The sequence below is a fragment of the Oratosquilla oratoria genome, chromosome 17 (genome assembly GCF_046742065.1).
Source record: "Oratosquilla oratoria isolate Oo_2021 chromosome 17, ASM4674206v1, whole genome shotgun sequence".
NCBI classification, from domain to species: domain Eukaryota; kingdom Metazoa; phylum Arthropoda; class Malacostraca; order Stomatopoda; family Squillidae; genus Oratosquilla; species Oratosquilla oratoria.
In genome coordinates, this window is record NC_134793.1 from 53205825 (window position 1) to 53218049 (window position 12225).

The following is a 12225-nucleotide window of genomic DNA, read 5'->3' on the forward strand; positions in this document are numbered from 1 at the left end:
ATATGCATCCTTTTTCATTTTCTCTAAAACACAGGCATGGACACTGCTTTTAATGTACAACAGAACACCCCACCTTTTTTGTGGTTTCTATCCTGATGAAAGTGTTTAAATCCCACAATATTAAATTCAGCATCAAACTCTCCACCATTTAACCATGTCTCTCTCCCTTAATACTCACTTCCAGCCTGCTGCCACTTTCTCCCCTTGTACATCTCATCACCCAACTTTTACCCACATTTATCTTCAACTTCCTTCTTTTGCACACCTTCCCAAACTCTGCCACTAACTTCTCCAATCCCTCCTCTGATCTTGCTACAAGTACAGTGTCATCAGTAAACAACTGGCTTATCTCCTACTTTTCTCCATTTTCTTTAACCATCTCCAATCGCTAACCCATTACCCTTACATTTACCTCTTACACCACCTCATCCATGTATAAATTGAACAGCCAGGGTGACATAACACATCCCTGGTGAAATCCCACCTTTACCTCAAAACCACTCCCTTTCTCCATTTCTGATTCTAACACAAGATCCACTACTTTCGTAAAAAATCTTGACTGCTCTAACAGATTTCCTCCTATCCCATATATCTGCAATACATCCCACAATGCCTTCCTGTCTACTGTCATAAGCCATTTCCAAATCCATAAAGGCCCTAAAAACATCCTTTTCCTAAAGCTTTCTCATGTATCAGAGATAATTTGAAACATGTATTGAGCCACCCTAAACAATATACACTGGAATAATGTATGATCATGTGTACATGAGAAAGGTTAATTCACAACTGGCAAGCCGTGCCAAGCCCAGGAGCTCACATGGGTTGAATACTTGGTTCTCCCTACAGACTCACACAAAGTTACACTCTTTACAATAAATAGACAATACAATCAATAATGAAATTAATGTTCAACAAAACCTATGACAATTAATAATACAATGGGGAAAATATAGAACTCTTAATTGAGCAATATATAAGTATAATACACAACATAATACACAATGTATCACACCACCACAGGATGGGTTAAGGGTTGTATGTCTTGGCTCACCATTTCCCTTTTGATATATGTATGCATGTATTTATGTATGTATGTGTGTGTATGTATGTGTGTGTATGTATGTATGTATGTATGTACTATTATTATCACTTATAAACATTGTCATTACCTGTAGCCATGAGATGTTTGACCATTGTCCAGTTCTCTTCTGTTCCCAACTGACAAGATGGGAACACCACAGAATGGAAAGGTACATTGTCCTTAGCCATAAACTCATAGTATTCCACCTGTTGGGATTAAAATTAATCTATGTATTCCTTTGTGATAACTTCTTTAACCTACATGTAACTATAATTTTTTTCCAAAGCATTTTTCTACTTACATTACTAATTACCATACATATATATACCAAAGGCTTTTTCACCCTTACAAGGGAGGTAGCCAAAAAACAAAGGCATAAAAACTATTCCCACACATTCCATTCCTAAATACACTGCACTCCCCTCCACCCTCTACCCTCCCTCTTATCTTGGCACCTCCTGGATGACAGGTCATCCCTGTATCTTGTCCACTGCCCTGGGTCAGAAGCAGTGTTGCAAGACACAGTGCATCCACAGCAAGGCCACTTCATTAAATCGGCGACCCCCCCTCTCCATCCCCTCATGCAGAAAAGGAGAAGACGGGCAGAAATCCCTTCAGGCTGCGTCAAATTTTTCTCACACATACCACCTCACTCCCCATCCCCCCACCCATTCCACCTCATGTATCACATCATCATCCATATACAACCATTTTCTATCCACCCATCTTCTGTCCTCTCCTTTCCTTCCTCAAAAAACATTCGCCTCTTCCCCAAAGCCCCTTTCACCACATCCATCCATCTCATCCTAGATCACCCCCTCATGTTCACTCCCTCCATATCTGCCTTCCATACCTCTTTTACTAGTCTTTCTTCACTCATTCTTTCCATGTGTCCAAACCATCACAATACTCTTTCATCCACCCTATCTCCCAGCTCCATTACCACCCCTGTTCTCCTCCTTACCTCCTCATTTCTCACTCTATTCAGCCTAGTGACCCCATCATACTTCTCAGACACCTCATCTCAAACACATTCAAACTCCTCTCTTCCTCTCTTATGTTCCATGATTCTGCCCCGTACAGTGCTGTTGGCATAATCACTCCTTCAAACAATTACCTCTTAGCATCCATTAACAAATGTCTATTTCTCGTTACACTTTTTAATCCACCAAGGCATTTACTCGCTTCTCTCAATCTACATTCTACCTCCACCTCCACTCCTCCCTTTCCTACCACATTCGCACCCAAGTATCTGAAACTATCCACTTCCTCAAGTCGCTCTCCCTTAATGCTCACTTCCAGTCTACTGCCACTTACACCCCTTGTACATCTCATCACCTTACTTTTACCCACATTTATCTTCAACTTCCTTCTTTCACACACTCTCCCAAACTCTGTCACCAACTTCCTCAATCCCTCCTCTGATCCTGCTACCTGCACAGTGTCATCCACAAACAACAGCTGGCTCACCCCCAAATTTTCTCCATTTTCTTTAACCATCAACAATCCCTGACCCACCACCCTTGCATTTACCTCTCGCACTACCACATCCATGTATAGATTGAACAGTCAGGGCGAAATAATACATCCCTTACGAAGTCCCACCTTTACCTCAAACCACTCACTCTCTCCATTTCTAATCCTGACACATGCTCTACTACTCTTGTCAAAACTCATGACAGCTCCCAAAAGCTTTCCTCCTATCCCATATATCTGCAGTACCTCCCACAGTGCCTTTCTGTCTACCCTGTCATAAGCCTTTTCCAGATCCATAAAAGCCAAAAAAACATCCTTACCTTTTCCTATAGCTTTCTCACTTATCTGTCTTACCACAAAAATCTGATCTACACTACCTGTCCTAAATCCACACTGTTACTCACCAATTACTCCCTCTGTTCCTCTCCTAATCCGCTCAATCAAGATCTTCCCATAAGCCTTCCAAACTACACTTAACAAGCTAATCCCTCTCAAACTACTACACTCACACTTGTCCCCTTTTCCCTTGTAAAGTGGAACTATACAGGCACTCCTCCAGTCCTCCAGCACTCTACCCTCTCTCCAGCAAACATTAAATAACCTCACCAGCCAGTCCACCATCACTGTACCTCCTTTTTTCAGACATTCTGCATGGCATCCATCCAGACCAGGTGCCTTATCTGCTTCATCCTTCCTTATTTCTTCTCCATCTTCCTCACTCATCACTGTCATTTTCTTAGCACTTCCTACTGCAACTTTCTTTCCCTCCCTATCCTCCTTCACATCTAGCAACTCCCTAAAATACTCTGCCCATCTTCCTCTTACTGCCTTCTCTTCCATTATCATCTCTCCATCTGCACCTTTTACCTTTTCTTCTCTACTTGATTTGCCTCCTCTTCCTCTCTTAATTTCTTTCCAAAACATATTTTTATTACTTTCAAAATTTTCTGTCATACTCTTACCCTCCTTCCTCTCCACTACACGTTTACCTATCTCTTCACTTACTAGTATAGCCACCCCTTCTCTCCCTTGGTCTCTCTTCACTCCTGAGAACCCCCCAACTACACTCCCAAACTCACACTCACCCTTCCCTCGCAACTTAGTTTCACTCAAAGCCAACACATCCATCTTTCTTCTCACAATTATACTACCTATCTCTTCCCTTTTACTCTCATCTGTACCACATCCACGCACATTAACCACTTCCATACGGTGACGCCTACGTAGGCGTCATGAGGAGCAAGTGGGTACACGATGATGCCGACGTCGGCGTCTTGATTATATCTATTGTAGTCGTACCTACGTAACCTCCATTCTCTCTAAACTGGCTTCATAATATTTTCTATGGTTATCAAAATTCACAGATGAAAGAGAACGAATGATTGAGCACTGACTTTATTTTTTATAATGCAATTACTATGACGTAACATCGCACGTCAGGCAGCTAATGCTGCCAGACGTGCGATGTGCCCCGGAATGAAGAGGTTAAAAGACCCAAACCTTAGGGTACTGGTTGGAAAACTTCTAGACCCTCTTATGCCTTTACTCTTTTTAGGAATGTGGGGGAAGGATGCCTGGTCCCAATCCCTGTCCCATTTTTCTTGCCTCTTATGATCCAAGTGGGAATACTTGGTGGCAGCATTCTTTTTCCCCAACACCTACCATATAGAAAAGTATTTGGGCTGCATGTAAACATATACAATTCTTAAGCCAGATAAAAGGAATTGGATCAACAACAGGTACCAGCTTGTGGTGGTCCTGCAAGATGGGCAGCAGAATTACCCACCAACCTCTTCACCTCCATTTGGAGATGCAACCCTGAGAAGCTGACACTCAGACTCTAGATTGGGCCCAAGATATCTATTAACTTCAACTGCATTTTCACACCTTTCACGCTGGAGAGTTGTAAACCAGCTACAGTTTCCCTCCTTCTACTACTTTTAGTAAGTGACATGGAAACTCTCCCACATTCTAATACAACACTGACAACAGTCTTAAGTTTCTTCCCAGAGAGAGCTGTGGGAGGGCCCAAGGACCACTGCCAGCCACTGCAGGGCTGTAGATTTTCCACTTAGTAAAACTCAAGGCAATAATTGATTGATTGTTTGTACAGACTTGTAGTTGAGGTATTACTTTCCTTATCACTTTAATCTTTTCACTCTGGGGCACATCACACGTCTGGCAGCATCAACTGCCCAACGTGCGATGTTGCGTCATAATAATCGCATTATAAAAAATAAAGTTTAGAGAGAATGGAGGTTACGTAGGTACGACTACAATAAATATTATCAAGACGCCGACGTCAGCATCATCGCATACCCACTTGCTCCTCATGACGCCTACGTAGGTGTCACCGTATGGAAGTGGTTAAATAAAAATTCATGAGTTTCATTCTGAATATACCCAAATGATACAGCAATAAAAACAAAAACACAGCCTTTCACTTATGCTAATTATTCTTTTATAGCATTTTACTGGAGTTAATCTTTTACAGTCGAACCTCAAAAGCCCGGACTAATTGGGGGGAAGGGTGGTCCGGTCATGCCAAAAGTCCGGTCATCGAAAATATCGCCCTAACACCCGTAGATTTTCGTAGTGGTATACGTATAGGTAATGTATGATATGGCATAGAAACACATAAGAATAATACTCTAACACTGTAATAATAACAATACTGTAATAATAATACTATAATACTAATAATTCTGTAATAATAACTGTAATACAGGCATGTAAATGTACTGTATACAGTATACAGTGTAATGTATTTTTTAATACATACACTGTAAATTTCGAAGGTATGCATGCGGGACAGTGGTGGCGGGCAGGGTTGCCGCGTTTTCTACACTGCCGTGTAGAATGGGAGTGTTGCCATACCGGGGCATACATTTTTCTCGGGCGTGTGCAGACTTTCATAGCAAGATATACTTGTCAAACTTTGACAAAATGTTGGTTCTAGTTTTTTTATTCTTGAATGTATATAAGGCCCCCATGCCATAACATATTCAGTAAGATATAAAAATTATTTTTTTATATTATTATCGCTAAAAGAAAGCTGAAACTTTAGTGTATAATTTTTTCTACACAGTAAAAATGTATCTTTTGGGATATAATATTTTATAAGTAACACAATTACCAATAAAAGTCATGTTTTGATGTACCATTTATTATTTGATAACTAGTTATTTGATTTTTAAACAAAAGTTTGAGTTTTTGAATGTTTTTAACAGCCCGCTGATATGTAGAAAAAAAAATTCCTCGTGTCCTTGTGCAGTTGCCACATGCCGCTATTTTACATATGTTTTGGTACAAAATTCTACGAAATGGCAGCCCTGGTGGCGGCTTGACTGGGCCGGGTTTGAGTACACGTGTACGGCCGTCGCTGCCACCTACCGGACAAATAGGGAACTTTGCTTGAAAAGTCCGCCCTTTGTTCATTTCAACCGGTCATATGAGGGTCCGGGCATTCGGGGTCCGGGCTTTCGAGGTTCGACTGTATTTACCTACATATTTCCTATCGCATAAAAACGAAATGAAAAATTATACAACACACCTCATCTGGGTTCTTCCACCACCTCTCCCAGTCTTTGGTATACTTTGCTGTCATGCTGACATAACCAATGGGGGCATCAAACCAAACATAGAACACCTGAAAGTAAACTTATTTTAATATTTTCAATGCCTAAAGTGTCATGCCAATCTGAAAAGCGGCTTGTTTATGTTACATGAATGGTAGGTAACATCCTCAAAGGATACATCAATCAAGAGGATACATGCAAAAGGTGGATGGATGTGATGAAGGAAGCTATAAAATCTCATGATCAGGTAGTAAAATAAATGAAAATGTGATTGCATAACTGAGTTAAAGCAAAATGTATTGATTAAAACAACACACTCTTCCTTAAAAGAGGTTGATGTAAGGGGATGCAGTGGCAATAGAAATGGTAAAGAAATTAAGTATAATTTTCATATGATTTAGGTGGAAAAGAATGAACAAGATGAGTGTGATGGAAGTGAAGCAATCTTCATTTTCTTAGCTTGGCAGTTCTCCAAGCTGGTATTACCAATCCTTTGTCACTTAAGGCAGATTTATTTACCTCTAAATTAAATTTAGGTAAGGATATCTTTCTCCTACAAAGTACTGATACATATGTATACATGATTACCTTATCTTTATAGCCTTCAAGGGGCACTGGAGTTCCCCATTTGAGGTCTCGAGTGATGCAACGAGGTTTAAGACCATCTCTTATCCATGTGTTGCATATAACTCCTGCATTAGAGCTCCAGGAACCTGAAGTTTTGCTTATCCAGTCTTTAAGCTTATTTTCAATCTGAAAAATGAACACAAAATGAACTAAAAAATACTAGGCTAAAGGAAACATTCAAACCAAGTAACATATTGATATCAAATCAGGTTAAATCTCAAAGAACAAATTCAATAATACATATATATACTATACATATATATATATATATATATATATACAAATATATAAATATATATATATATATATATATATATATATATATGTATATGTATACATATATATATACACATACATATACCAAAGGCTTTTTCCCCCTTACATGGGGGGTAGCCCCCAAAAAAAAGGCATAGACATCACTCCCACCCATTTCATTTCCCATATATTCCACTCCCCTCCACCCTCCCTCCTACTCGTATCTTGGCACCTCCTGGATGACGGGTCATCCCTGCATCTTGTCCACTGCTCTGGGTCAGAAGCAGTGTCGCAAGACACAGCACATCCACAGCTAGGCCGCTTCATAAATTCGGCAACCCCCCTCTCGGTCCCCTCAAGCAGAAAAGGAGAAGATGGGGAGAAATCCCTTCGGGCTGCATCAAATTTTTTTTAATACATACTTCCTCTAACCCCATCCCCCACCCACTCCCCCTCATGCATCACAGCTTCATCTATACACGACCCTTCTCCATTCACCCCTATCTTCTGTCCTCTCCCATCCTTCCTCTACAGACATTCCTCTCTTTTGTAAAGCCCCTTTCACCCCATCCATCCATCTCATCCTAGGATGCCCCCTCATATTCACTCCTTCCACACTTCTTTTACTAATCTTTCTTCACTCATTCTTTCCATGTGTCCAAACCATCCTAATACTCTTTCATCCACCCTACCTTCCAACTCCCTTTCCACCCCTGTTCTCCTCCTCACCTCCTCATTTCTCACTCTATCTAGCCTAGTAACCCCTATCAAACTTCTCAGACATTTCATCTCAAATGATATGGATGAAGGAATTGAAAGCTATATGAGCTTCTTTGCAGATGATGCAAAACTACTGAAAAGAGTGAAAACTGAAGAAGATTGTGAATAACTACAGAGAGATCTAAATAAAGTACAGGAATGGAGTAGGAAGTGGGAGATGAAGTTCAATACAAAAAAGTGTAGTATAATGGAATTTGGAAAAAGCAAAAACAGAATAACAGGAGCATATAAATTGGGAGAAGAAGGAATAAAAAAAGTAGAAAATGAGAAGGACCTGGGAGTCATTGTTATGAATAATATGTCACCTGAGAAACATATAAATAAGATTTTTGGAGAAACTTATAATTTAATAAGAACAATCAAAGTTGCATTTACATACCTGGATGAAGAAATGGTGAAGAAAATCCTAATCACCCTGATAAGACCAAGATTGGAATATGCAGCAACGATATGGTCACCAAGTACATAAAAATGTATAAAAAGAAACTTGAAAGAATACAAAGAGCAATTACAAAATTGGCACCAACACTCTCAAAACTATCATATGAAGAGAGACTAGAAAAACTTGAACTACAGACACTAGAGCAAAGAAAAGAGAGAGGAGATTTGATAGCTATTTACAGAATCATGAAAGGCATAGAAATTACTGATAGAGAGAATCTGATAAAATGGGATGACAGAAATACAAGAGGACACGGAAAGAAAATAAAAAAAGACAGCTATAGAAGAGATTTGAAAAAGAACAGCTTTCCTCACAGAATAATAGACAGTTGGAGCAAGTTAGATGAGAAAGTGGTGTGTGCAAAAACAATACATGAATTTAAAAATAGTTTAGAAAAAATGAGATATGAAGACGGGACCCCACGAGCATAGCTCCCCTTCCCATAAAATACAACTAGGTAAATACAACTAGGTAAATACATCCAAACTCTTTCTCTCATCCTCTCTTATGTTCCATGTTTCTGCCCTGTACATTGCTGTTGGCACAATAACTCCTTCATATAACCTCCTCTTAGCATCCATTCCCAGATGTCTATTTCTCATTCCACTTCTTAATCACCAAGGCATTTACTGCCTTCTCTCAATCTACATTCTACCTCCACCCCCACTCCTCCCTTTCCTGTCACATTCGCACCCAAGTATCTGAAACTATCCACTTCCTCCAGTTTCTCACCCTTAATGCTCACTTCCAGCCTACTGTCACTCTCTCCCCTTGTACATCCCATCACCTTACTTTTGCCCACATTTATCTTCAGCTTCCTTTTTTCACATTCCTCCTATCCTGCCACAAGCACAGTGTCGTCCACAAACAACAGCTGGCTCACCTCCCACTTTTCTCCATTTTCTTTAACCCCTTCCATACGGTGCCGCACACATAGGCGTCATGAGGAGCAAGTGGATTCGCGATGCTGCCATATCGGCGTCTTGATTATATTTATTGTAGTCGCCCCTGTGTTTTTACATTCTCCCAAATGTGCCCTGAATCCCATTCTCTGTGGTTTTCAAAATTCGCGGGTGAAAGAGAGAACAATCGATATAAGCGGTGACTATATTTTATGATGCTAGTATTATTACGACACGTCGTATGGCTGGCATTGGCTGCTGCCCGCGAGATTTAAGTCCCGTAGTGAAGTGGTTAACCATCTCCAATCCCTGACCCACTACCCTTGCATTTACCTCTCACACTACCACATCCATGTATAAGTTGAACAGTCAGGGCGACATATCGCATCCCTGATGAAGTCCCACCTTTACCTCAAACCACTCACTCTCTCCATTTCTAATCCTGACACAAGCTCTACTACTCTCATAAAAACTCTCGACAACTCCAAGAAGCTTTCCTCCTATCCTGTATATCTGCAAAACCTCCCACAATGCCTTTCTGTCTACCCTATCATAAGCTTTTTCCAGATCCATAAAACCCCAAAAAACATCCTTCCCCTTTCCTATAGCTTTCTCACATACAGTATCTGTCTTACCACAAAAATATGATCTACACAACCTCTACCTGTCCTAAATCCACACTGCTCCTCACCAATTACTCCCTCTGTTCCTCTCCTAATCCTCTCCATCAAGATCCTCCCATAAGCCTTCCCAACTACACTTTACAAGCTAATCACTCTGAAACTACTACATTCACACTTGTCCCCTTTTCCCTTGTAAAGTGGAACTATACAGGCACTCCTCCAGTCCTCCGACACTCTACCCCCTCTCCAGCAAACATTAAATAACCTCACCAACCAGTCCACCATCACTGTACCTCCTTTTTTTTAGACATTCTGCATGGCATCCATCCAGACCAGGTGCCTTATCTGCTTTCATCATCTTAACAACTTCCTTCACTTCATTCTTCCTTATTTCTCCTCCATTTTCCTCACTCATCACAGTCATTTTCTTAGCATGTCCCACTGCAGCTATCTTTCCCTCCCTATCCTCCTTCACATTTAGCAACTCCCTAAAATATTCTGCCCATCTTCCCCTTACTGCCTTCTCTTCCATTATCATCTCTCCATCTGCACCTTTTACCTTTTCTTCTCTACTTGATTCGCCTCCTCTTCCTCTCTTAATTTCTTTCCAAAACATATCTTTATTACTTTCAAAGTTTTCTGTCATACTCTTACCCCATTTCACATCTGCTCTCCTCTTTGCCTCCTTTACCTTTTGCTTTACTTCTTTTCTCTTCTTTGTACCTCTCATATGACTCCCTCGTCTTATTTTGTAACCAATCTGTGAAAGCTCGCTTCTTCTCTTCTACAACCTTCTTTGTTTCCTCATCCCACCATTAACTACCCTTCCTTCTATTTCCTCATGTCCTTCTTGTTCTACACACCATCTTTGCACACTTTGTGACTCCCTCCTTGAACCATCCCCATTCCTCCTAGCTCTACTCTATCCTTCACTTCCTCCCACTCCTCTCTCAGCTTTTTCTTGTACTTCTCCTTTTCCTTTTCATTTAAAGAGTTCACTCTAAGCACCTCCCTACCTTTTGTCCTTTTCCTCTTTCTCCATCTATCCTCCACTCTCAACTTACCTTCCACCAAAAAATTATCTGATATTCCCCCACCCTCTCCCCTTAGCACATGTACATCCTTAACTCTTCCTATCATACTCCTATCTACCACTACATAGTCCATTAATGCTCTATCTACCACCCTTCCATCCACCACCCTCTCCCATGTGTACTTATACTTGACTTTCTTCCGAAACACTGTATTAGCTATCATCAACTCTCTTTCTAGACACATCTCCACCATCAACTCTCCACTATGATTCTTTCCTGGAACTCCACATTTCCCAACCACTCCATCAATTGGATCATTTCCTACCCTAGCATTAAGGTATACCAGTACTATTACATTGACATTTCTCCCTAATCCCTCTATGCACTCATTTAAATCTATCAAAAAAGCCTCCATTTCTTCTACACTCTTCTCACTACCAGGCCCATATGCACTTACAAAAACCCACCTCTGCTTTCCCAGTTTCACCTTCATCCACATTATCCTTCAGGAAAACTCCTTCCACTCCACTACACATTTACCTATCTCTTCACTTACTAGCATAGCCACCCCTTCCCTCCCTCGCCCTCTCTTCACTCCTGATAACCTCCCACTTACACTCCCAAACTTACACTCGCCCTTCCCTTTCAACTTAGTTTCACTCAAAGCCAACACATCCATCTTTCTTCTCACAAACATACTACCTATCTCTTCCCTTTTACTCTCATCTGTACCACATCCACACACATTAAAAGACCCAAACCTTAGGGTGCTGGTTGGAAAACTCCTAGACCCTCTTATGCCTTTACTTTTTTTAGGAATGTCCCCTGTGGGGCTACAGGGAGAAGGATGCCTGGTCCCAATCCCCGTCCCTTTTTTCTTGCCTCTTACAATCCAAGTGGGAATACTTGGTGGCAGTATTCTTTTCCCCCACCACAGGGTAGGTAGACGAAAAAGGAAATGAATATTCAGAGAAATTGTACAGTACAGTAACAAGGGGTTGGGGGACAGCATAATGGAGGGACATTCGTAGTATAAAAGTGTCATCATTTCTCTATGTACAGAGTTTTCCTCTATCACAGACAAAATGATGCGTGGCTCTGGTCCATTGGGGCGCCCCACATAGACCCTAAAGTATCAACTGCATGTTACTTTGCCACAACAACATGCAGCTTAACATAAATTTCTATTAAAATCAAAACAAAAAATACATTGTAAGTACAGAGAAGTGAGTTTGGGTGAGGAGTGTGGTGGGGAGGATGTTGGGAGTAGTGAGTGGGCAAAGAAGGGAAGGAGTAGTTCTGCTAGTAAGTCAAGAGGTAGTAATGCATATTTACCTAGTTGTATTTACCTAGTTGTAATATACGGGAGGGGAGCTATGCTCGTGGTGACCCGTCTTTGTATCTTTGTATATGGTGGAGTAAGAAGT

At 40.9% G+C, this 12225-nt stretch overlaps 1 protein-coding gene across 1 annotated transcript in view; it reads right to left on the reverse strand.

Annotated features, from left to right (window-relative positions):
* Positions 1-1131: 1131 nt before the first annotated feature.
* MetRS (methionyl-tRNA synthetase 1) overlaps positions 1132-12225 on the reverse strand; it is a 39782-nt gene continuing 28688 nt past the window's right edge. The window contains exons 11-13 of the mRNA XM_076201008.1: positions 6724-6888; positions 6111-6206; positions 1132-1287 (exon numbers count right to left, since the gene is read on the reverse strand). Of these exons, the coding sequence (XP_076057123.1) occupies positions 1147-1287; positions 6111-6206; positions 6724-6888 (402 nt within the window). The 3' untranslated portion in view covers positions 1132-1146. The remainder of the gene's footprint in view (positions 1288-6110; positions 6207-6723; positions 6889-12225) is intronic.